This window comes from Gopherus flavomarginatus, chromosome 10, assembly GCF_025201925.1.
Source record: "Gopherus flavomarginatus isolate rGopFla2 chromosome 10, rGopFla2.mat.asm, whole genome shotgun sequence".
Taxonomy (NCBI): domain Eukaryota; kingdom Metazoa; phylum Chordata; order Testudines; family Testudinidae; genus Gopherus; species Gopherus flavomarginatus.
The window spans coordinates 8405750-8432981 of record NC_066626.1 but is presented as its reverse complement, the minus strand read 5'-3'; the positions used below and the strand labels follow the sequence as shown (position 1 = coordinate 8432981).

Genomic DNA, 27232 nt, shown 5'->3' with positions numbered 1-27232 from the left:
GTCTTTTTAACTACCATTCTCCCTTTTTTTCCTCCACCAGCTGCATGTTTCTCCTTCCCAGAGGCTAGTGAAGATTAGAGGGCGAAAAAAATGCACTCGGGACGAAATGTTCTCTAAGCTCATGCTGTCCTCCCACACTGTCAGAGCACAGCAGAATGCGTGGAGTCAGACAATGTCAGAGTGCAGGAAAGCACAATATGAACACAAGGAGAGGTGGCAGGCTGAAGAGAGTAAGTAGCAGACTGAAGGTGATAGGTGGCATCAGCTTGCTGACAGAAGACAGGAGTGTGACGTTATTGATATAATCTGGGACCATATAGAACATGGTTGCAACCAAGGTCCTGTAGTGGCACCAAATCTTATGTAAAGGGGGTCATATACGATGTCTAAGACCAGGTTATGAGTTGCTGCTTGTGATTATGCTGACTGTTTGTATGTATAATTTTTTAGTTGAAGTTATGAATATTGGCCTTATCCTGTCTGTATTTCAAATTTGTGCTATGCTTCGGGGGGACACTCCAGACAAGTTGGTGTCAGCTCTGCCTAGCCTGCTTGATGGCCTATTAAGGACCATCAGCTACACAATTGACCCATTGAGAGGAGGCAGATACTCCTTGTAACTCAGCAGGGTGTGCAGGGTCTTGCCCATGTGACTCCAGACTCCATTTTGCTGTAATTTTCCACAGTAAGGACAAAGAGGTTCTTACACCTGGAAAAGCCTATAAAAGGCTGATGCCTCATCTCCATCTGGTCTTCAGTCCTGCTTCTTACCTCTGGAGGAACTTTGCTACAAACTGAAGCTCTACACAAAGGACTGATGACCCATCCCAGCTGGGGATGTACTCCAGAGACTTGATTTGAACCTGCAGTTTACTCCATCACTGTTACAAGCCTGAACTAAGAACTTTGCCATTACTGTGTGTAATTGATTCCATTTAACCAACTCTAGCTCTCATCTCTATCTTTTCCCCTTTATGAATAAACCTTTAGATTTTAGATTCTAAAGGATTGGCAACAGCGTGATTTGTGGGTAAGATCTGATGTGTATATTGACCTGGGTCTCGGGCTTGGTCCTTTGGGATCGAGGGAACCGTTTTCTTTTATTGGGGTGTTGGTTTTCATAACCATTCATCCCCAGGACGTGGCACTGGTGGTGATACAGGGAGACTGGAGTGTCTAAGGAAATTGCTTGTGTGACTTATGGTTAGCCAGTGGGGTAAAACTGAAGTCCTTTTTGTCTGGCTGGTTTGGTTTGCCTTAGAGGTGGAAAAACCCCAGCCTAGGGCTGTAACTGCCCTGTTTAAGCAATTGGTCCTGAATTGGCACTCTCAGTTGGGTCCTGCCAGAACCGCATAGTCACAAGGAGTCAATGCTCAGGCTGCTGGAGCATCAAACTCATATGCTCCAGCGTATGGTTGAGCTGCAGGAAAGGCAGCAGGAGCACAGATCGCCGCTACAGCCCCTGTGTAACCAACCGCCCTCCTCCCCAAGTTCCCAAGCCTCCTCACCCAGATGCCAAAGAATGCGGGGGTCTCTGGCCACCCAGCCACTCCACCCCAGAGGACTGCCCAAGCAACAGAAGGCTGGCCTTCAATAAGTTTTAAAGTTTTTCAGTTTTAAAGTGCAGTGTGGTCTTGTCCTTCCCTCCTCCTCGACCCCACCCGGTGCTTCCCTCCTCCCCGACCCTTCCCAGGCTACCTTGGCAGTTATCCTCCTATTTGTGTGATGAATTAATAAAGAATGCATGAATGTGAAGCAACAATGACTTTATTGCCTCTGCAAGTGGTGATCGAAGGGGAGAGGGGAGGGTGGTTAGCATACAGGGAAGTAGACTGAACCAAGCGGGGGTGGTTCATCGAGAAACAAACAGAACTTTCATACTGTAGCCTGGCCAGTCATGAAACTGGTTTTCAAAGCTGCTCTGATGTGCACCGCACCCTCCTGTACTCTTCTAACCACCCTGGTGTCTGGCTGCATGTAATCAGTGGCCAGGTGATTTGCCTCAACCTCCCACCTCGCCATAAATGTCTCCCACTTACTCTCTCAGATATGGTGGCACGCACAGCAAGCAGTAATAACAATGGGAGTATTGGTTTTGCTGAGGTCTATCTGAGTCAGTAAACTGCGCCAGCGAGCTTTTAAACATCCATTTGCACATTCTACCACCATTCTGCACTTGCTCAGCCTATAGCTGAACAGCTCCTGACTACTGTCCAGGGTGCCTGTATGGCTTCATGAGCCATGGCATTAAGGGGTAGGCTGGGTCCCCAAGGATAACTATGGACATTTCAACATCCCCAAGGTTTATTTTCTGGTCTGGGAAGAAAGTCCCTTTCTGCAGCTTTTGAAACAGACCAGAGTTCCTGAAGATATGAGCGTCAGGTACCTTTCCTGGCCATCCCACGTTGATGTTGGTGAAACGTCCCTTGTGATCCACCAGTGCTTGCAGCACCATTGAAAAGTACCCCTTGCGGTTTATGGACTCGCTGGCTTGGTGCTCCGGTGCCAAGATAGGGAGACAGGTTCTGTCTATCACTCCACCAGTTAGGGAATCCCATTGCAGCAAAGCCATCCACTATGGCCTGCACATTTCCCAGAGTCACTACCCTTGATAGCAGCAGCTCTTTGATTGTGTTGGCTACTTGGATCACAGCAGCCCCCACAGTAGATTTTCCCACTCCAAATTGATTCCCGACTGACCGGTAGCTGTCTGGCATTGCAAGCTTCCACAGGGCTATCACCACTCGCTTCTCAACTGTGAGGGCTGCTCTCATCTTGGTATTCTGGCACTTCAGGGCAGGGGAAAGCAAGTCACAAAGTTCCATGAAAGTGCCCTTACGCATGTGAAAGTTTCGCAGCCACTGGGGATCGTCCCAGATCTGCAACACTATGCAGTCCCACCAGTCTGTGCTTGTTTCACGGCATGAACCTGCCCCATTAACACCATCATGTGCACACTGCCGGGGCCCGTACTTTATGAGAAGTCTGTGTCCATGTCTATGGCCTGGTTTAGCTTTGGCAGGTTCTGGTTCTGCACATACTGCAGGATACTGCGCATGGTGTTTACAGTGCTCATAATTGCCATGGTGATCTGAGTGGACTCCATGATCCCAGTGCTATGGTGTCTGTGCTGAAAAAAGGCGCAAGACGATTGTCTGCCATTGCTCTGACAGAGGGAGGGGCGACTGACGATACGGCTTACAGGGAATTAAAATCAACAAAGGGGGTGGCTTTGCATCAAGGAGAAACACAAACAACTGTCACACAGAATGGCCCCCTCAAGGATTGAACTCAAAACCCTGGGTTTAGCAGGCCATTTGATTTCATGGAGGGAGGGAGCAAATGAATACAAAACAAATCAGGTCAATTTCTTGTTTTGATCCACTCCATCTATCTTTTACATCTTAGGCTGGCAGCAGATGGTGCAGTACAACTGCTAGCCATCGTCATCTCCTGGGTGCTCGGCAGAAGATGATGCATTACGATTGCTAGCCATCATCATCTCCTGGGTGCTCTCTAGAAGACGGTGCAGTACAACTGCTAGTCATCATCATCTCCTGGGTGCTCGGCAGAAGATGGGAATGACCTGGCTGAGTCACTCCCATGTCTGCCCAGGTGCCCCTGACCAACCTCACCGAGGTAAGCTAAAAGAGCACCCAGGAGCATGAGGATGATGGATACCAGTCATAATGCACCATCTGCTGCCAAAAGGCAATGAGCTGCTGCTGTGTAGCAATACAGTCTCACAGCTGCCAGCACACAGGAGATGGACGGTGATGGTTAGCTGAGCGGGTAACCCAGGAAACCCAGGAAAAAAGGTGTGAAACAATCGCCTGCTGTTGCTTTCACCGGGGGGAGGGGAGGGGAAGGGCTGACGACATGTACCCAGAACCATGCGCACCACTGTTTTTGCCCCATCAGGCACTGGGATCTCAACCCAGAATTCCAATGGGTGGCAGAGACTGGGGGAACTATGGGATAGTTACCCACAGCGCAACACTCCGGAAGTCGACGCTAGCCTCGGTACTGTGGATGCAGTCCACAGACTTAAAGCACTTAGAGCATTTTGTGTGGGGACACACGATCGACAGTATAAAAATGATTTCTAAAAAAACGACTTCTATAAATTTGACCTAATTTCGTAGTGTAGACATGCCTGATCTTCCAGTTAGAGGGTATCTCCTCACCACTCACATCCTCGCTGCGGCTGGAAGGCTCCCTGTGAACATTGTGTCGCTATATCTCAGGAGAGCTCCTTCCTGCTTAGATAGAAAAGCTTCCTTTGCTTTTTTCCTTTTTCTGAATGCTGCCCCCGAGGGGCGTTTTCTTCTTTCACTCATGACTGCTGTTCTGTGCCAGCAAGAGTGGCTCTCAACACTCAATTGAAGGGGACAAATAAGCAGGCTGGTAGCAGGGCCTGAGTGAGGGAAGATATCAGCATCTTAAGGGCCTAACTGGCTCCTACTACTTCAGCTGACTGCCTGTTCTCCTCAGGTGGGTTCAGGGAAGCAGCAGGATACAGGAAGCTCCCTGAGAAGCTGGTGTGAATCAGTCCAGGCTCCTGGGGATGCTAGAGAGGTACACAAGAGGCGCCTCCTCCTCTCTCTCCCTGCAGCTCCTGCTGCTTTCTGTTATTCCCTCTCACCTTTTCTCCTGCCTGATCGTTATGTCTCTTGTGCCCTGCTTCCTCCAGCACAGCACTCCACCAGCTCTGTGCATCTAGAGCAGGGAGAATACATATGCACCAGCACCATTTTCTACACTCTGGGTCCTAGTGGTGCCCGCCCACATTCTGGCACCTCAGGTGGCCGCCTCAGTTCGCCTCATGGTGAAGCCAGCCCTGTTTGAAGTCCTTTATATTCATGTTAAATTCTCTGAAACTGTATGATAGGTAGATGCTGTGATCTTTGTACGAACTTCTCCTTTGAATCTGTGCTGGAGAATGCAAGTTCAGCAAAAACTAAGGTACAAGAAGCTTGGGGGGAGGGATAGCTCAGTGGTTAGCGTTCAATCCTTGAGGGGGTCATTTAGGGATCTAGGGCAAAAATCTGTCTGGAAATTAGTCCTGCTTTGAGGTCCCTTCCAACCCTGATATTCTATGATTCTAAGCTTGTAAAGTGCACTTAAAAAACCCAATTTCTAGGTGTTATGATATACCTGGCTACTACAATATAGATGAAGTTAGGTTAGAGAGAGTTTGTAATTTCTATGTTAGCCAATATTAATAGTACATACAGTATTAATATTATATATAATATCACATATATTTCTTGAATTGTCCTCATCTTAAGATCATCCAAAATGCTTTCTTATTTACATTACAGAGAGATAGCTGTCATATTGTAAGATCAGGGTTAGACAAAAACATAGCAGAATAGGTAATGCTATGCCTTTAATGTTCAAAACAAAATTCATGCTTCTGTTTTTGTTTAATGCATAGGGTCTGTATAACAGTCAAAATGTAAAATATACACCATGTTGAAACTTACAACATATCCCCCACATAGGTGTAGCAATTACTGTCTATGAAAAACGTCACAGAAAATAAAAAACATATGTTAGATAAAGTGATGCATGGAAAATGATGAAACTTCCCCTCTCTCCAGATATAAATACAGGAGGGATACGCGCAGGATCTCTGAGACTGCGTGAGCTCTGCAATCCTGTCTTCCAGAGGGATTGGTAACGTAAGCACTCTTCCTTTCTGTATTATGCTGTATTAATCCTTGACTAATAATCCTTGATTAATAAATTAAGACTAGTTATTGGACATCTCATTATTAATTTATTTTGCACCCACAAGAAGTGTGATCATGTCAGTTCATTGCAAAATTTGCAGCATGCTGTTCTTCACTGCTTCAAAGTAGAAATTTTAAATTCCTACTGTTTCCTTAGCAGCATGGTCAATAGTTGGAATATTCTTTCCCACTGGCTGAACTACACTTGAATGTCTTCCATGTCATCATAGAGGGGTGGGGAAAAGACCCATAGAAAATAAGATAATACCGTTTTAGCAAACGGTGATTTGTCTCAAAGTCCCCAATAAAACTGAGATACATTCTGTCAGACAAAGGTAATATCCAGTTATGAGACGAAACCGACTTCAGGACCGAAAGAAAAACCCACAACACAGAGGGGTGGAAGACACTCTCAGTTTCATATAAAATGAAATTTCAGACTAGGTTATGTCTGATAACTCAAAATCAAAACAGATTCCCCCATTGCGTTCTCCTCTGATCAATTCAATTTTCCTTTACTCTGTGCCACCTCATTATTATTAAGTCATGTTACTTACAAAAGATTTAGCTTCATCACAAGGGAGAAAAGCAACCAAACTTCCCATTTGCAACAATCCCAGCTCAGCAGGAAAAAGCCCCGAAGCAACTTTGCCAAAAGATGGAAGCAGAGATGAAAGCACAGAATCACTACTCTGTGTTTGGGATCCATTCAAATCCCCCATACAGGTCTTGACAGTTTCATATCTAGCCCCAGTGACTCTGATTCAGGATCAAAGTGTGATACCTAAGCACAGGGAGCACACAGAACATGGCATCACATGACACATTGAGAGGTGCAGGGGTAGAACATGGGGAGGATAAACACTATTGTGGCTTACACAGAAGGTAATGCTGCTGGGCCGAGGGGGGAGTGTGACAGTGATGGGGAAGGAGAGAATCCCTTTGACTCACCCCATCTCCTTCAGGTATCACAGAGGCTGAAATGACACATTTTTCCAATCCCACTTTGTTCTATTTCAATCTATTATACATGACAAAAATGGAAGGAAAAATATTTCTTCCTGCAAAACCCCGAGCAAGGTGAGAAAATCTGTCCCCAAAGGGGAACTCGATGACTAACAATCACTTTGTAACGGGGGAATGGGATCAACTTGATGCTCGCGTTTGTCTAGACTAGGAAAAAAGATGGAGGTGAGCTTGGCCAAGCTAACCCCGGCCACTGTACCCGGGTTATACCTGCACTGCAAATGTAGTTGTGTTATTCAACAAGATCTCTAAACTGAGCCGCTACATCCTTGTAGAATCCCAGTGGAGACAAGGCACAGGCCGTTTTTACATCAATGTTGCTAGTCAAGATCAACCCTATCTCCTGCATGTAGTGCTGATGGATGCTTCTGTCAGGCGAAGGACACACTCCCAGGACTTATAAAGTAAAGGAGTCGATAAAGGATGATGGGATTCACCCCAAAAGAGGAGGAGGTGCAAAAGACAGAGGCAGGCAACTAAAAGATCACACTGAAGAAAATGGTACAAACTATGTGGGAATTCGCTAATGTATTTTACAAAAAAATCTTTGGCCAGCCCTAGTCAAGGCATTTATGGCGGCAGTTCTCAACTGGGGATCCAGAGGCTCCTGGGATTCTGCGAGCCTTTTCAGGGAGTCTGTGGGGCCCCATAGCTGAAACCCCGAGTCCCAGCGCTCGACCACGCGGCTGAAACCAGGAGCGGTGTGGGGCCAAAGTCCCATCCCTGGCACCCCCCACAGGGCTGAAGCCAGAGGCGACACGAGGCTGAAACCCCAAGCATAGGCACCAACTCTGTGGGTGCTCCGGGGCTGGAGCACCCATGGAGAAAAATTAGTGGGTGCTGAGCACCCACCAGCAGCTCCCAGTGGCCCCGCCCCCCCTGCTCCAGCTCACCTCCGCTTCCGCCTCCTCCGCGAGCCTGCTGCTGCGTCCTGCTTCTCCCCACTCCCTCCTAGCACTTGCGCCATGGAACAGCTGATTCACGGGGCAGGGAGGTGGGGGGGAAAGAGGGGGAACACAGCACGCTGGGGGAAGAGGCGGGGCCGGGGAAGGGATCCAATAGGGGCAGGGAGAGGGTAGAGTCAGAGTAGGGACTCTGGGGATGAGGTTGGAATGGGGACGGGGCCAGGGGCAGGGAAAGGCTGGAGTCATGGTGGGGCCAGGGATGAGGAAAGGGGTGGGGGGCACGGGCACCCACCGGTGCCGGAGAAAGTTGGCACCTATGACCCCAAGCTCCCCCTCCACCAACCACTGGAGCCAGGAGCAGCACAGGGCTGAAACCCTGAGCTCCCCTCTTCCCCTACCCCGCCCCCCGAATGTGGGAGCAGTGCGGGGCTGAACCCCTGAGCTCCCCTCCCTTCCCTGAAGTCACAGCAGCAGGGAGGTGAAACCCTGAACTCTCCCTGCTGAATCCAGAAGTGGCACATGGCTGAAGCCCTGAGCCCAAGAGCAGAGTTGAGGGGGCACGAGCTTGTTGACCCCCCAAACTGCAGTGCCTTACAAAGAATGGGGCAGTCCTGGGGGCAGCTCCATCCTCTCAGGCCCCACCCTTCAGGACCCACCCCTATGCCCAAGGATTCCACCCGCAGGCCCAGAGCCCCAAGTTGCTACCCACGCCTGCTGGGCCCTGGAGTTTTATAGTATGTTGAGGGGGACTCAGAAAGAAAAGGTTGAGAACTCCTGATTTATGGCATTATTTGCTTGTGTGGATTCTCTTATGTTTGATGAAAACTGAGCTCTTATTAAAACTTTTCCCGCACTCAGGGCACGTGAAGTTTGTCACTCCTCTATGGATTCGCTGATGACTAATAAGGGCTGAGCTCCGACTGAAGCTTTTCCCACACTCAGAGCATGAGCAGAGTGTCTTCCCTACATGGATTCTCTGATGTGTGATAAGGTTTGAGCTCCGATTGAAGCTTTTCCCGCACTCAGAGCATGTGTAGGGGCGCTCTCCTGTGTGGATTCTCCGATGTGTGATAAGATGTGAGCTCTGGCTGAAGCTTTTCCCGCACTCAAGGCAGGTGTAGGGTGTCTCCCCAGTGTGAATTCGCCGATGTTTGTTCAGGTTTGAGCTGTGGTTAAAGGTTTTCCCACACTCAGGGCATGTGTATGGTTTCTCTCCTGTGTGGATTCTCCAATGCCGAATAAGGTCTGAACTCTCATTGAAGCTTTTTCTGCACTCGGAGCATATATAGGGCGTCTCTCCAGTGTGGATTCTCCGATGTGTGATAAGGTTTGAGCAGTGATTGAAGCTTTTCCCACACTCAGAGCACGTGTAGGGGCGCTCTCCTGTGTGGATTCTCCGATGTGTGATGAGGTGCGAGCTCTGGGTGAAGCTTTTCCCACACTCAAGGCAGGTGTAGGGTGTCTCTCTGGTGTGGATTCTCCGATGTGTGATCAGGTTTGAGCTGTGGTTGAAGCTTTTCCCACACTCAGGGCATGTGTAGGGTTTCTCTCCTGTGTGGATTATCCAATGCCTAATAAGGTCTGAACTCTCACCGAAGCTTTTCCTGCACTCAGAGCATGAGTAGGGTGTCTCACCCGTGTGGATTCTCTCATGTGTGATAAGAGCAGATCTCCGACAGAAGCTTTTCCCACACTCAGAGCACATGTAGGGCGTCTCTCCTGTGTGGATTCTCTGATGTGTGATGAGGTGTGAGCTGTGATTAAAGCGTTTCCCGCACTCAGGGCATGTGTAGGGCGTCTCTCCAGTGTGGACTCTCCGATGGGTGATCAAGGCTGAGCCATGACTGAAGCTTTTCCCACACTCAGAGCATGTGTAGGGCGTCTCTCCTGTGTGGACTCTCTGATGTGTGATAAGGTTTGAGTTCCGATTGAAGCTCTTCCCACATTCAGAGCACGTGTAGGGACGCTCTCCTGTGTGGATTCTCCGATGCGTGATGAGGTGTGAGTTCCGATTGAAGCTTTTCCCACACTCAGGGCATGTGTACGGCCTCTCTCCAGTGTGGATTCTCTGATGTGTGATGAGGGTTGAGCTCTGACTAAAACTTTTTCCACACTCAAGGCATGGATAGGGTCTCTCTCCCATGTTCATTCTTTCATGTCTAATAACGTCAAATGTCTGATAATATACTGAAGCTTTTCTCTGGCCTATGTTGAGTCTCACAGGCTTTTGTCTGTGCACAAATCCAAGAAATTTTGCCTTTGGACCTTCCTGCTAATGTCACATGTGGTACAACTTGCTCGGCATATCCCGGCTGTGGATTCTGCTCCTCGTTCTCACTCACCATCCAATCACCTGGAAGGATAGAGAGAGAATCCAGGCATTGGTCACCCCCTATGCTGGGGAGAAAGGAAACCCCAGAGAGGAATGGGAAAAGGTGGGAACAAACCAAAATAAGTGCTGGAGACAACAAACAAACCAGGATTTGATTTGAACCCCTCCCCCAACCTGCCCTGCCTAAAGTCCTTCCCCGGAGGACAGAGAAGAGAGGGTCATTTCTGGGTCCACATCCCATTCAGGGGAAAGGAATATTGGGAAGTGAGCTACAGCCAGGTGTCAGTCAGCAGAGGAAGGAAGCCAGGAGTGACATCTGTCATGAGGATGCCACACTTGCTGGGAACAATTCTGAACTTGAAGAGATCACAAGATCTCTGCAGGGAATCCCAAATGTTTCCTTCATTCAAGGACAGTTTCTGAGTTGGTTAGCTGAGGCCTCACCTGTCTGGGCACCTTTCTAGAGCTCTCTTTCCTCATAGCCCTGGCAATCTTCGACCCACAGCTCTTTCCCTCGTTCCAGCCGGGAGATCACATCAGGTTTGGAAACTGGAAACCCTGTGTAAGAGAACAAAAAGAAGAGAGATCAGCTGAATTTGTGGGATACTTGTCACAAAGACCATTCCATGATTTTAACCTCAGCTCATTTTTAAGCATCCTGAAGCCAGCTTCCATAGTTCTAAGCAGCAGGACAGTTATTATTATTAATCATGTTCATTAAAGTAGTGCCAAAGGGCCAATAAAAATCAGGGCCCCATTGTTCCAGGCATTGTATAAACACAGAGTAGTAGATGCTCCATGCCCTGAGGAACTTACATTCTATATAGACAACACACACACACAGTGGTGGAAGGAATTAGAACACAGGAGCAGAGTGAACAGAGTGATGGCAGACAGATATAACACAGGCATATCTTGATATTATTGTATGTAACTGTGGGGTACACAATCCTCACACTGGGCCTGATGGAGTTAGAGGATGCTACTGGGCACAGGTAGCCCTACCCTCTGGCCTGTGGAGCATGTATCAGTTAGAGGAACAGGTTAAAAGATGCTCAGACGCTCAGGGAAATGGGAGAGAGGGAACAGGCTAAGGGAAAACACGTTCTTTTCCTGAAAAGCCACTTGGAAGGTGGGACCTGGGATGGAACAGCAACAGTGATGAGGCCCTCAGGCCGTGCCTTCTCCAAACCCCGCCCACGCTTTTCTCACAACTAGCAGACCCCACTGAGCTCTGCTCTTTTGAACTCAAGGGGAGCTTGAGTGGGAGATGGGACACTGACCAGAGACCTTGGAAGAGGCTGTTGCCATGGTGGAGAACTACCTGCCATCCTTTGGGTCCATAGCTGAAACGCCAAAAACCAGTCTAGTGCACCTCCAGGGCCTCAAGTGCCACTGAGCCCAAAACTCACAGAGGCTATCCAGGGAACTTGGACACCGAATCCTAGTAGAGGGGGATACAAAAGGCCAGTAGAGGAGACCAGAATCCCACCCTCAGCTAGCCAGGAGACATTTGGGTCAAGCAGAGCAGCCTCATTAGAAGGGATCATCCCACTCAGGAGAATTAATGGTGAAACTTTTTTATCACAAGGGGGCTAGTTGCATGTGAGCAGCCAGGCCATTTCAGGTGGGACTGCCCATTCATGGACTATAATTATGGGCAGGCCTGGACAGCGGATAACTGGGCTCAGAAAAGGGGCACAGGGAAAACATTAATCTCCTTGCTAGTGAATGGAGTAAAAGTACAAGAACTGATAGACTCTAGCTGCAGCTGGACTTTGGTCAGGAAGTGGTTGATGGGGTTGGGAGGAGAATCTAGAAGCATAGTCTAAAACCAGTGTATCCACGGGGACATATAACCCTGTCTGATGAGACCAACTAAGTGTGCAAGACCAGACTGAGACAGTGCAGGCCAGACTGAGACAGAGACCTGGCCTCTCTGATCATACTTCGTCATGACTGGAAGTTTTTCAGGAAGGATGTCCAGGGATGGCATGGAGCATCTGTAGAGGGGCTAGAGCCAGACTAGAAGAACAGGAGAACAGGAGATGGCCATGGTGGCCAACAGGAGGTGCCATGAGGAGACGGCTCCATTGGAGGCCAAAGATCCAGGAGAAGGACCACCCTCATGGGCAAATGACTTTTCACCTGAACTTAACTGAAGCAGTAGGGGCCTGCTACCACTGCTCAACTTGGACCTGCTGTCTAGCAAATAAACACTGTGGGAGAGCAAAGGAGGGACCCAACCCTGCGTCAGGTTTATGAACGTCTCATCCATGTGGATGACAAAGTGTTAGACCCACAGCAGCTGAAATAGTGGCCCTATTTTGAATTGCTAGCGGAGAGACCATATCAGTTGATGAAGCAGGCTGAGACAGGGCTGGTCAAATGCAGCTTCGGTACCCAGGAATTTCCAAAGGGGAAGTGCTTCAATTGGTCCATGCAGTGCTGTGCCGGGACACTTGGGGACAGAGAAGACACTCAACAGAGTGACCACAGAGTTCTACTGGCTGGGAATCCACCCCAGAGGCACAGGACTACTGTGCCTCCTGCCCCAAATGCCAATGGGTGAGCCAGAAAAAGATCTTAAGAGGCCTCCCTCGTACTACTACCCCCTGCAGGGGTCACTCTGACAGGCAGGTGCTGGGATTGGGGGACAGGGGAAGGAGCACTGGATGATTCCCCTGTTGTGTCCATTTCCAAGGAAGCATCTGGCATTGGGCCCTGTCAGAAGACAGGGTACTAGGCTAGATGGACCATTGCTCTGACCCAATATGGCCATTCTTATGTTCTTATGGGTAGGCATAGAGCTGGTGAGTATGCTGAAAATGTCTGCAGCCAGGTAAAAATATATATTGGTGATCTTGGACTATGGCACCTGGGGCCATTCCCCTCTGGTCAGAAATGTCAGCTGTCATCGCTAGTAAGCTCATGAAAGTATTTGCCTGAGTAGGGATCCCAAAAGAAATATTTACAGAGCAAGGGACAAACTTCACAGTTAATGAAGGTGTGACACTGACAGACTAGTCACCTTATGTATGACCCATACGAACTTAACAAGAGACATTGAAATGTAAGCGAGACAATCTAATCGTATATGAATTTCAAAGAGATGTACTAGATCTGCAATCATTAACCCATTTATTTGTAGTAATAGAAATCAAGGGTAGTTGCTAAGTGTATTTGTCTGTGTTCGCTTATATTTTATTAGAAGTATAACAATGTAACCAGATTAGCTTTTGGATGCTAATTCCCTTTTATATTTTAATTGTGGTATATTATGCATGTGGATGGTTCAGCCAACCTTAAAATCAATAAGATGTAAGATACTGCAGGAAACTAATCATTTTATTTACATTTTCTTCAGCTTAATTATCTGTGCTTTAATGAAGTACTGGTTAATTGCTGTATGTGAATGAATCCAACTAGTTTACCTGTATCATAGAATATCAGGGTTGGAAGGGACCTCAGGAGGTATCTAGTCCAACCTGCTGCTCAAAGCAGGACTGATCCCCAGATTGTTGTCCCAGATCCCTAAATGGCCCCCTCAAGGATTGAACTCACAACGCTGGGTTTAGCGGGCCAATGCTCAAACCACTGAGCTATCCCTCCCCATTATAAGCTTAGGAAATAGACTAGCTTCAAAGCAACCATCTGCATTGCCTGTTGTTCCTCAGGGACAGTCTTGCTGTGACAATTGCTGTGATGGCGGTTTATCAGCTTGCTAGAGAACTATAAAGGAAGGACTTGATTCTTTTCTTCTCTAGTCCACTTAAACTTTGAGCAGGGAAGTATAGGTCATAGGATGGAGCTCTTCCAAATAATGATTTGGATTAAGTGGGAAAATTCATGGAAAGACTTGAACAGACTCTACACCTGGACTCCCCATTGGACTATAACCTTTTAAATTGATTCCAGAAAGACTTACAAATCAGCAGCCTTACCATCTCTGCTATGAAACTGACCTAAGGACTTTACACTTATTTCTATGTATATTGATCTTTCAACCTTTTGCACTTCTTTCTTTTCCCTTTTATTATTAAATCTTTAGTTGTTTAGTTACTAAAGGACTGGCGTCAGTGTGATTATTGGGTAAGATCTGAGACTCATATTGACCTGGGGAATCAATGTACAGTCCTTTAGGAATGGCAAAACTCACATATGGTGAATCTGGTCTTCAGTAACCCATCACTACATTAGACTTGGCTGTCTAGATGGAAGTCAAGAGCTGGAATGCTTAAAGGGGACTGCGTCTGGTTTCTTGGTAACTAGTGTGGTACCACAGAAGTTGTTCTGTTACTGGCTTGGTGAATCTAATTATAGAATAAACACCCAGTTTGGGGGATTGTCTGTCCCATTCCCTGCAGTATGCCCCAAGTGTAGCATTCTCAATGTGGTCTATCCGGGCACCCGGTCACAGAAGGAGCTGTGACACCTGCTATGGGTCAAGTCCTTGAAGGTGTCGGTGTACCACCACCAAACTCCAGAACAGCCAGTGTAGTGTGCTATGTTATAGTCAAGAAATAAATGGAAGACCCTGGAGGAGCTTGTGAGGGGAAACCTGCAAAAGGGGTAACACAATTAGGAGCAGGTCTATAACAAGGCTTGTCTCTGAGAGCTCCAACCTGGAGACCGAGTGATACTTCTGCTGCTGACACTGAAATTCAAGCTACTGGCCGGATGGCAAGTGTGACGGGTTGGATCACAGAAAACGTCTAGGGGCTGCCAGCTGTTGAGCCAAGACTACTTCTGCCCCTGCTTTCCTGCCCTCGCAGCTTAGGACTTCAGTGTCCTGTCTGGTTTGAGCCAGACCCGCTGGCCTGCTGCAAACCCAGAGCCAGAGTCTGAACCACGTCCCCTAACAGCTGTAGGCTTAACTGAAAGCAGCTCACAGAAGTGTCCCTGTTTTTAACACTCAGATGTCCAACTCCCAATGGGGTCCAAACCTCACAAATCCATTTTACCCTGTATAAAGCTTATACAGGGTAAACTCATAAACTGTTTGCCCTCTATAACACTGAGACAAAGATAGATGCACAGCTGTTTGCCCCCCCCCTCACCCCACCCCAGGTATTAATACATACTCTGTGTTAATTAATAAGTAAAAAGGGATTTTATTAAATACAGAAAGTAGGATTTAAGTGGTTCCAAGTAGTAACACACATTGAATCTATTTCCCCATGTTAAGTATCCTCACACCTTCTTATCAAACTGTCTGAAATGAGCTATCTTGATTATTACTACAAAAGTTTCTTCTGCTGCTGACAATAGCTCATCTTAATTAGCCTCTTAGAGTTGGTAGGGGAACTCCTACCTTTTCATGTTCTCTGTATGTATATGTATCTCCTTACTATATGTTCCATTCTATGCATCCAATGAAGTGGGCTGTAGCCCACAAAAGCTTATGCTCAAATAAACAGAACACACAAGTCTATGTCTAAGAAACTGAATACAAATAAAACCTCACCAGTTCCAGTAAGCTTCCTTTCACAGACTAATCTCCTGCTACTCTGGATCCAGCAATCATTTACACCCTCTGTAGTTATTGTCCTTTGTTCCAGTGTCTTTCAGGTATACTTGGGGGTGGAGGAGATATCTCCTTAGCCAGCTGAAGACAAAATGGAGGGGTCTCCCAGGGGTTTAAACAGACTCTCTCTATGGGTGGAGACCCTTTCCTCTCTCTTATGCAAAGTCCAGCTCCAAGATGGAGTATTGGAGTCACATAGGCAAGCCACATGTCCATGCATGACTCAGTTTTTACTAGCCAAGCCCCATTCCTGGGAAGGTTCAGATGTGGATTGGCATCTTCAAGTTCATTGTTGTCTTAAGTGGTTTTTGATTGGGCACTTAATTTGTACTTTTCTCAAGAAGCTGACCAAATGCTCTACTAGGCTGGTTAAAATCAAGCCAGTACACAGCCAATATTCATAACTCAAATACAAAAATGATACACACATACAAATAAGGTGAATACATTCAGTAGATCATAACCTTTATGTAACTATGTTACATGGCATATGTAGCCTAAAACATATTCTAGTTATGTCATGTACACAACAATAAGCATATTCCATAAAGCCTTATGGGGGACATCGTCAAAGCAAGGTGATAAGATGGGAGTGGGGGGGGGAAATTGATTATGAGGTCCAGGAACCCAGAAGGAAGACATCAACCCAGGTATATCATGTCAACCTGCACAAGGTTTGGAAGGGACAAGAAGGCCTCCTCGTTACCCCATTCCCTCCCAACCCCAAACTCAACTCTCAGGTCCCCACACCCAAGATAATACCCCTGTACTGGTAGGAAAGAACTTGCCCCCCAGTCAAAAGCAGCGAGGAAATGGATTAGAATGAACAGGCTGGAGGGAAGCCAGGTCCTTCTCCTGAAATGCCACACAGAAAATTGAACCTGGAAGGGAACCATGATGCTGGTGAGTCCCGTGTGCAGTGCATTCTCCAAGCCATGCCCTTTCCCGCGGGGCTCTGCTCATCTAAACTCTGTTCAGTTCCAGATTGTTAGGACACTAGGGGGCTATGCCACAAGCTCAAAGAGAGGAGAGGTAGCAAGTGGCCCAGGGTGGCAGGTTTACATCCTCTGCCTGGAGGAGTTGGCTGGTGTTGCTTCCCACTGGGTATACGGCTGGGACACGAAGGAGAGGGAAGGCCCAGGTCCTCCTACTATGTCCTGCTTGAGAGCTAGGCCTGACATGGGCCAAAACTGTGATGCCTCTGGGCCAGGAGCAGGCATCTCGACATCCCCCTCTTTGAGGCAAGAGATGGGAAACTAGGTGTGCTAACTATTAGTCCACTTGGCCCCCCTGAATAAACCATTACATTAACATTATGAATTTTACCTGTACATTCGAACTAGCCCTTGAGAGCATGAAAACGTCACTGAATATTATACAGAGATAGGTCAGTTTATATCGGCCCATAAAGTATTCACACACCTTTGTATCAATAAGTGTCATGTCTTTGTGTGTTTCTGGCTCACTGGGGGAGTTGCGTGTGTGGGGGTCCTGTGGAATCTGCTATCAGCCTGAGGTGATTAATGCCAAATTCCAAGGCTGATTATGCAGATATCCAGCATTTGAGGCTTTGTCCCCTCCGGTAAGAGCAGTGACTGATGTTACCTGTTTAAGGAGACTGGGGAATTTGGGGCATAAAAGGCTGTTTGAGCTGACTGAGGGGGATGTCCTTGAGTACGTCTACACTGAAAAAAAACCACTGACAGGGAGCCTGAGCCTGGGTCTGCAGACTCGGGCTCGCAGGCCTCTCACTGCAGCACTAAAATCAGCCGCGTACTTTCCTGCTCAGGCTGGAGCTCAGGATCTGAATCCTGGGGCGACATGTAGGTCTCAGAGCCTGAGCCTCAGCCAGAGCTGGAGCATCACTATGGCTCTTTTCAGTGCTGTAGCACAATGGTTCTCAAACGGTGGGTTGTGACCCCAAAGTGGGTCATAACCTCGTTTTAATGGGGTCGCCAGGGCTGACTTAGACTTGCTGGGGTCTGGGGCCGAAGCCTCATGGCTTCAGCCCTTCGGCTTTGCCCCCACCACCCAGGGCAGCAGGGCTAGGGCAGGTTCAGACTCTGGTCATCCCTTCTGGGGTTGTGTAGTAAGTGGACTTAACTATCTTAATTAATTTTTAGAGTTGTCAATTAATTGCAGTTAACTGGGAAAAAAGCCCCCGCATCATGCCCCATTGCCATCAACAGGCCCCTCATTGCAGGGACTGACACCCGCCACTGTGCCATGCTCCAATGCTCCCAGTAGGCCCTTCTCTCTGGGAGCCGACACCCTCCCGCACCATGCCCCAAAGTCCCTGGCTGGCCACTCGTTCCAGGAGCTGTCCCTCCTGCCTCATGCCCCATTGTCCCCAGCTGACCCCTCACTCCAGGGACTGCCACTCCCCCGTGCAGTGCCCCATTGTCCCCGGCCAGCCCAATACTCCAAGAGGCACCCCATAGAGAACAGGGGCCTGGCAAGCCCAGCTTCCCTGCACCAGCCTCTTCCCCTGCCACATGCCGTATACTGTATACGTTATATTCTGTGTTGTAAATGAAAATAATATACAGGAACTCCTCACTTAAAGTCATCCCAGTTAATGTTGTTTCGATGTTAAGTTGCTGATCAATTAAGGAACATGCTCATTTAAAGTTGTAAAATCCTCCCTTCTAATGTCGTTTGGCAGCCGCCTGTTTCGTCCACTCCTTGCAGGAAGAGCAGCCCCTTGCAGCTAGCTGGTGGGTGGTTGGAACCAGGGTGGACCAGCAGTCCCCCACTCCCCTAAGTTCCCTGTGCAGCAGCTGTCCCTCCCCCCACTGCCATGTGCTACTCCTGCCCTCTGCCTTGGAGCTTCTTCCAGAGACTCCTGAGTCCTACTTGCTGTACCGGGGGGCGGGAAGCTAATGTCAGGGCGTCTCCCCCTGCCCCTGCTCACCGTTTACCCCATCTTCCATAGAGCGGGGGGGGGGGGACATGATGGAGGGAGGGAGCTTCTAGGCAGTAGCTGCTGTCTCAGGTCTCAGCAAGCTGATTTAATCAACAAGGCAGTGTACTTAAGCCTGGAGTCAGCTACTTGAAGGGGAAATGTGCATTTTTTCCTCACACACACAGGGTGTGCGTCTCTGTCTGCCCTCCCTCCTCTCCTGCTGCCTTGTTGAGTGTTGTGAGAGTTAACCCTTGAGGGCTCAGCCAGTCGCTAGTTCATCATTTAGCAGTAAGGCATTCCCTGGGAAATATCCCACCCTCTGACTCCTCCACCTCAACCAAGCTTCACAATCATCAGCACCGTGTACCAGTATTAAATTGTTTGTTTAAAATTTATTTTTTTGGGGGTGTGTGTCTTTTGCCTGGTGAAAAAAATTCCCTGGAACCTAACCCCCTTATTTAAATTAATTCTTATGGGGAAATTGCATTTGCTTAACATAGTTTTGCTTAAAGTCACATTTTTCAGGAACATAACTACAATGTTAAGTGAGGAGTTACTGTATTTGAAAATTTAGAAAACATCCAAAAATATTTATAGAAATAGTATTGTATTATAGTTTAAGTGTAATTAATCAGAATTTATTTTTTAATCTCATGATTAAAAAAATTAAATTGCAATCATTTGATGCCCTAGTAATTTTGTATCATCTGCAAACTTTGCCACCTCACTGTTCACCCCTTTTTCCAGATCATTTAGGAAAATATTGACTAGTACTGGTCCTAGTATAGATCTCTGCAGGATCCTGCTATTTACCTCTCTCCACTATGAAAACTGACCATTTATTCCTACCCATTATTTCCTACCTTTTAACCAGTTACCGATCCATGAGAGGACGTTCCCTCTTATGCCAGGACTGCTTAGTTTGCTTAAGAGCCTTTGATGAGGGACCTTATTAAAGGCTTTTTGAAAGTTCAAGAACACAATATTCACTGGATCACCCTTACCAATGTTTTTTGACCCGACAAATTATTCTAAAGGACGAGGCACAATTCCCCTTTACAAAGTCATGTTGACTTTTCTACAACCACTCATGTTCCTTTGTGTGTCTGATAATTCTGTTCTTTATTATTGTTTTAACCAATTTATCTGATACTGAAGTTACGCTTACCAGCCTATAAGTGTCAGGACTGCCTCTGGAACCTTTTTAAAAACAAAAAAATCAGTGTCACATTAGCTGTCGGCAAGTCACCTGGTACAGAGCCTGATTTAAGCGATTGTGATGTGATGTTCACCCCACATTACTCTAGAAGGGTCAGTAACTTCCTTCTTCTCCACACCCAGGAGTCTTGGCCCAACCACAGAATTCTGTAAACCCACACTCCATATATGGGCAGTCTCTTTTTATATGTCCCAGTCCCCCACACTTGTAACATCATCACCCAAGACCCCACTGTTTCTCTAGCCTCTGCCCTCTTTTTCTCAGCACTCTTTCCCAATGTAGCTTCTCTGATCTTCCTCCCTGAATCCAGACCCTTGAACTGCCAACCCCTTCCGGGAATGTCTGCCTCTGCAAACTCCTCTGTTAGTTAACTGCCACATCTAGGGTGACGATTTGATGCCGCCTGACCCATAGCAGGGTCCTGTCTGGGAGAATTACACCATCTGCTCAAGAAACTCCCTAAAGAAGCACAGGAACAAGTCTATCCGGACAGACCCCATGAGCCCTGACCAGGGGTATTCTACCTGCTACCTAAAATCCATAAACCCAGGAATCCTGGACGCCTCATCATCTCAGGTATTGGCACCCTGACAGCAGGATTATCTAGCTATGTAGATTCTCTCCTCAGGCCCTACTCTACTAGCACTCTTAGCTATCTTCGAGACACCACTGACTTCCTGAGGAAACTACAATGCATTGGTGATCTTCCAGAAAACACCATCCTGGCCACTATGGATGTGGAAGCCCTCTACACCAACATTCCACACAAAGATGGACTACAAGCCATCAGGAATAGCATCCCCGGTACCATCATGGCAAACCTGGTGGCTGAACTTTGTGACTTTGTCCTCACCCACAACTATTTCAGATTTGGGGACAATTTATACCTTCAAGTCAGCGGCACTGCTATGGGTACCCACATGGCCCCTCAACACGCCAACATTTTTGTGGCTTAGAACAATGCTTCCGCAGCTCTCGTCCCCTTATGTTCCTACTCTACTTGCGCTACACTGATGACCTCTTCATTATCTGGACCCATGGGAAGGAGACACTTGAGGAATTCCACAAAGATTTCAACGATTTCCATCCTAACATCAACCTCAGCCCAGACCAGTCCACACAAGAGGTCCACCTCCTAGACACTACAGTGCTCATAAGCGATGGTCACAAAAATAACTACCCTATACTGGAAACCTACTGACTGCTATACTTACCTACATGCCTCCAGCTTTCATCCAGACCACATCAGCAACTACACACCACATAATAAAACCACCACCCCAGGAACCAAACCCAACTCTGTCCACATATCTATTCAAGGGACATCATCATAGGACCTAATCACAGCCGCCACACAATCCGGGGCTCGTTCACCTGCACATCTACCAATGTAATATATGCCATCATGTGCCAGCAATGCCCCTCTGCCATGTACATTTGCACAGAGACTGTCTGGTTTGGCCAAAGAATAAATGGACAGAAATCTGACATCAGGAATCATAACATTCAAAAACCAGTAGGAGAACACTTCAACCTCTCTGGTCACTCTATAACAGACCTCAAAGTGGCAATTCTTCAACAAAAAAATTTCAAAAGCAGACTCCAACGTGAAGCTGCAGAACTGGAATTAGTTTGCAAACTAGATACCATCAGATTAGGCCTGAATAAAGACTGGGAGTGGTTGGGTCATTACAAAACCTAAACTTAATTTCCTCAATACTAATTTCTTCCTACCATTACTCATACCTTCTTGTCAACTGTCTGTAATGGGCCACTCTCTTACCATTTCAAAAGTTCTTTTTCCTCCCTTGGTATCCTGCTGTTAATTGATTTATCTTGTTAGACTGACCGAACACTTGGTAAAGCACCCCCATCCTTTCCTGTATTTATACTGCTCCTGTATTTTTTACTTCATACATCTGATGAAGTGGGGTCTAGCCCACAAAAACTTATGCTCAAATAAATTTGTTAGTCTCTAAGGTGCCACAAGAACTCCTCATTTTTTTTTTAGTGTCCATAATGTTGGCCACATGTTGGGTGTCTGGCATTAGCCAACGATCGGCCCAGTCTGTCAGTTTTGGGTAAATGCCTGGGGCCATAATCCTCCCATCCATCCTGCAGCTTGAAATTTTTTGCCAGTACTTTTCTGCCAAGAGGCCCACTCAATCTAAGACAGCTGCCTGAACCACTTCGTAGCCCCTTTCCTGCTTGTCACCGAGTGCCAAGTAGGCCGCCTGAGCTTCCCTTGTTCAACAGGGAGCTAGCCATAGGGCCCAGATTCCCTTATCCTTTCCTGCCCCCATAGCCACTGTCCCAAAAGTGACCAAAAGTCCACTGGTGTCAACTGTGGGGTCCATCTTATGGAGACCAGTCCCCTGTGCCCAGAGCTGCTGATCCCACCACAGGACTCATCACACTTTGTAACGGCTGTTGCTACTGCACCTGCACTTGCTTCCTTAAAATTCCTGCAGGCTTTTTAGTTCCTCAATCTGTCAGATGAGGAAGGACTGTCTCTCCAAGTGTGGGACTGCAGGAAGCGCTGCAAGATCTCCTGCATTTCCTTCTGCTGTTCTACTTGCCATTGTAAAGTTTCCTCCATCTCCTGGCCTGCCTAACTTTTTACAAACGCTCTCCTATCCAGGGGTAGTCAATAGGCAGACCGCTGGCTAAATCCGGACTGCCAGACAGTTTTGAATGGACAGCGAAATCTTTTCATTTACTTATCTTTTTTTTTTTTTTAATTTCTCTGGAGTCTAGACTTTGACTAAACCTTGGCCAAGAAATTTGGACCTGGACAGAAAATAATTGTCTACCCCTGCCTGTCACGTTCTCCATCTACATGGATAAAGGCAGGATCCCAGACAAGCCCCCATGTGTGATGGAGCACTCATTATGCCTGTTCTCTTCGCTTTGCACAGACCACTCAGACCTTTTCTTGCATAGATACCACCCTGCAGTTTATTTACAGTGCCTCACCCCACCACCTTTTACATACCAGTGCAGTCACACTATTCGGAGGCCTGGTCTACACTACAAAGTTAGGTCAACATAAGCCACCTTGCATCGACCTACTTGTGCACGTCTACACTTAAAGTTGTCTCCCAGTGTCATAACCTAGTCCCAGATTTGGACCTTAGCGTCCAAAATATGGGGGTTAGCATGAAAACCTCCAAGCTTAGTTACCAGCTTGGACCTGGTAAAGCTGCCACCACCCAAAAAATTAGAGTGTTTTGGGGCACTCTGGTCCCCCCAAAAAACCTTCCCTGGGGACTCCAAGACCCAAATTCCTTGAGTCTCACAACAAAGGGGAATAAACCATTTCCCTTCCCTTCTCCCTTCCAGGTATTCCCTCCCTGGGTTCCTGGAGAAATACACAGAAGCAAACTCCATGAATCTAAACAGAGAGATTCCACCCTCTCTATTTCCAGTCCTGGAAAACACAAGCACTTCCCTCTTCACCCAGAGGGTATGCAAAGTCAGGCTAGTAAATCTAACACACAGAGATTTCCCCCTGACTTCTTCCTCCCACCAATTCCCTGGTGAGCATAGACTCAATTCCCTGGAGTTCCCCACTAAAGAAAAACTCCAACAGGTCTTAAAAAGAAAGCTTTATATAAAAAGAAAGAAAAATACATAAAAATGGTCTCTCTCTATTAAGGTGACAAATACAGGGTCAATTGCTTAAAAGAAATATGAATAAACAGCCTTATTCAAAAGAATACAATTCAAAACACTCCAGCAACTACACACATGTAACTACAAAAAAACCAAACCTATCTTTTTGTACCTACAGCTGGGAAACAGAAGATTAGAAAGCAGGAAATAGAGAAATCCTTCACATAGCCGAGAGGGACAGATACAAGACAAAGGACTCAGACACAAACTTCCCTCCACCCAGATTTGAAAAAGTCTTGTTTCCTGATTGGTCCTCTGGTCACGTGTTTCAGGTTACTTCTTTCCAGGTGAAAGAGACATTAACCCTTAGCTATCCGTTTATGACACCCAGTGATAGAAGTGCCAACACAGTAACATTACCTTCTCAAGCAGCACTGAGTCATGGCTGATATACATAGGACAATGCAACATGAATGTGGACAGTGTTACCCATGTCAACCATAACAGTCCTTCAGCCACTGTCCCAGAATTCCCAACACTGACCACACTGGTCATAATTGTGAACTCCATTGCCCAGGAGTAGACTGGAAGCCCCTGCATTCCTTTAAACCCCTGCAAATTTTTGAAATGCCATTCCCTGGTTGTCCAGCTTCAGCTCTCCACTGCTGTGTGCTACTACCCAGCTGCCCGTGCCAGCCATATGCTCCAGACATGCTCCTGCCGGGAGCAGACAGGAGACATTGGATCTTCTGGGCCTGTGGGGAGAAGCAGCTGTAGAAGCACAACTCTGAACCAGCCACAGAAACATCGATATCTAGATTGCTGGGGGGATGCAGGAGAAGAGCTACGACCAGGACCAGCAGCAGTGCTACATGAAAGGCAAGGAACTGCGGCAGGCACACCACAAGGCCAGGGAGGCCAACTGTCGACTAGGTGCTGAGCTGCAGACCAGCTGCTTTCACAAAGAGCTGCACACCATGCTTGGCTGAGACCCCACCATGACCTTGCACATGACTGTGGATATCGCCAAGGACCCCGAGTCACAGGCCCCTGCCATGAACAGCAAGGAGGAGGTGGATGAGAAAGAGGAGGAGGAATATGGGGGACAAGCTACCAAGGGATCCAGCTGTGCTTGGAACAGGACCTGTTTTTGATGCCACCACAGTCCAGACAATCCCTGCAATCAAGCACTGGTGAGCCTGATGCCGGGGAAGGAATCTCGGATAAGTGTTAAATTTATTTCCCACTATAGTGATGATTCCTCCAACTTATCAGGACACAGTTACCTATTTTTCACATAGAGCTGTTCTCTGCTTTTTCTTCCCACTCGAGTTGGCTGGAGGACCACGCAGAGGAGTTTATGTACACAGGGATGTTTTTCGAATCCTGCTGAGAGATCTCAATGAAACTTCCACAGAGGAGCCCTGCAATCCTCTCCTGAAGGTTTCTAGAGATGGCAGCCTTATTTCTTCCTCCTCATACCATCCGCTGATAACTTCAGCAGCCATCATTGCCTCAAACAGGCTAGTGGCATACGAGCCCAAGCGACTTGAGGACGCCAGCAGCAAGCACCCCAAGGTTGTCCAGCTTCAGCTCTCCACTGCTGTGTGCTACTACCCAGCTGCCCGTGCAGCGATATATGCACACATGTGCAGCAAGCACCACACAGTTCCTGGCAGGCCCCCACACGGCAGTGCCGGGCTGAGCCCACCGCACCACAGCACATTCCTGTGGCTCGCCATGGAAGTGCTCTTTCAAAACCTCACTGAGCTCGTCTGATAGGCCTTGTGTCTGGCTGTTCCAACTCAGCAGACCTCCGTCCTCTACCCCGGAGCAAGTTCTCCCCTTTGCTTCACAGATATCACGCAGGACACAGCAGGCAGCTATAACCATTGGGATATTTTTCACACTGAGATACAATCTGGCGAGTTAACAAGGCCAGGGCCCTTCCAATCTACCAAAAGCACATTCACCTGTCATTCTGCCCTGCTGCGCCTGTAGCTGACTCTCTCCTTGGTGCTCTTCATGAGCCAGGGGAGTAAGGGTTAAGCTGGACCCCACTATTGGCATTTCAGTATTGTCCACGGTAATCTGCCGGTTGGGAAAGAAAGTCCCTGCTTGTAGCTTTCTGAACAGTCCTGTGTTGTAGAGGTACGCAGCATGCATGTTCCCTGACCAGCCAACATGGATGTCAGTGAAGTGTTGTCCCAGTGATACACCAGCACTTGCATAACCATGGCAAAGTAGCCCTTTCTGTGGGTGTACTCCTTGGCAAGGTGCTCTATGGCCATAATAGGGTTGTGCGTGTCTACTGTTCCACTGCAGTTTGGGAACCCCACAGCTTCAAAGCATCTGCTATCTCCTGTACATTGCCAAGGGTCAGTCCTGCGTAGCAGGAGATGAGTAATAGACTGAAGGGAAGGTAACTCACAGGGATGAGTATACGTGGATAAGGCAATTGAACTGAATAGTGGCACTATTTTCCCTTCCTCCCCTGCTCAGGGCTGGTGCGATCCCTGTCTCCCTCTTCCCCCCCCCCACCTTCCTGCACGAAGCTGGCCTGAGCCCCTTCTCCCATCCACCCCGTGCTTGGAGCCAGCCTGAACCCCTTCTTCCTTCTCCCTCATCCCCCTTGCATGGAGCCAGCTGCTCTCTTCCCCTCCTCAATCCCCAGTTTTGCCACTGGGCAGATCCTGGCAGGAGATCAGTGGCTTCACTGCTGTTAAAGCAGCTTGGATCCTGCCCACAGGTGCATTAACAACAAGTAGCAGATTCCCAGGGGCTCTGAGACCCGAGGCTCCTGGTGACATTTGCACAGAGTCACTTTCTGATCATCCCCTCGGTCTCTCTCTGTCACCTGGAGTCTCCGGCTCAGCAGTTGGGGTTGGCAAAGCCTGGGGCTGCCTTAGGGGGCTAGTTCCTGCCACTGGAGGAAGTACCCGCCCGGACTGGGAATGAAGGAGGCTTTAATGAAGACCCTGCTGAGGAGCAGCAGTGACTCAGCCTGGGCTCCCAGATCACTGGGGAGGCAGCACCATTGCACCCAAAACACTCAACCCTGATACCTTGAGTAAAGAGAGACAGAGAGAGCAGCCTCCCCTCCTTTAGCAACAGCCAGAGCCCTCTGGTGACAGAAGCTAAGGACACCACTTCCCTGACCTTATTGGCTCCCATGTTAATCCAGCCCCATAACAACACCTGAGTCCCAGGAGTCCAAATCAGCTGACAGGGGCCTGCTGCAGCTGTTTTATTGCAGTGCAGACACACCCTTCGTGACTTTATTACAGCACAGACCTAGCCTCTTCCACCTGGATTAACCTCTGGGAGGTGGTTAAATGCTCCCAGTAACAGAGTCTCTGAACCAAATCCTAGAGAAAAGCAGAATCAAAGGACAGCTTAGGAGGATTCCCCTCCGTGGGCAGCTGTCACAGATATACAAGGGTGTTTGATGTCCCAGCCTATGTATGGTCTCTCTTGGGAGTGCCCCCTGGAACGTGCTTAGGGTTGCAGGTGTCCGGTTTTCCGCTGACCGGTTGGCAGTGCAGTGGGTGGCTCTGCGCGGATCCCAGGAAGCGGTGACATGTCCCTCCGGCTCCTACATGCAGGAGCAGCCACAGGGGCTCTGCATGCTGCTCCCGCCTCAAGTGCCGGCTCCGCAGCTCCCATTGGCTGGAACCATGGAAATGGGAACTGCAGGAGTGGCGCCTGCGGGCAAGGGCAGCACGCAGAGCCTCCTGGCAATCCTTGTGCATAGGAGTCAGAGGGACATGTCGCTGCTTCCCAGGAGCTGCCTGAGGTAAGCACTGCCTGGAGCCCGAACTCCAAACCCTCTGCCACACCCAAACTGTCCTGGGGCCAACACCCCCTCCTGCACTCCTACCCCTGCCCCAGCCCAGAGCCTCCTCTCACACTCCGAACCCCTCGGCTCCAACCCAGAGCCCCTTCCTGCACCACAAACCCCTCAT

The 27232-nt window shown here is 48.2% G+C and overlaps 1 protein-coding gene across 2 annotated transcripts in view; it reads right to left on the bottom strand.

The window, feature by feature from the left end:
• Positions 1-1751: 1751 nt before the first annotated feature.
• Positions 1752-27232, bottom strand: part of LOC127030298 (zinc finger protein 271-like) — a 51095-nt gene continuing 25614 nt past the window's right edge. For both annotated transcript variants that reach the window (XM_050916548.1, XM_050916547.1), the window contains exons 2-3: positions 10446-10559; positions 1752-10022 (exon numbers count right to left, since the gene is read on the bottom strand). In XM_050916548.1, coding sequence (XP_050772505.1) covers positions 8457-9818 — 1362 coding nt within the window. In that variant the 5' untranslated portion in view covers positions 9819-10022; positions 10446-10559 and the 3' untranslated portion in view covers positions 1752-8456. The remainder of the gene's footprint in view (positions 10023-10445; positions 10560-27232) is intronic.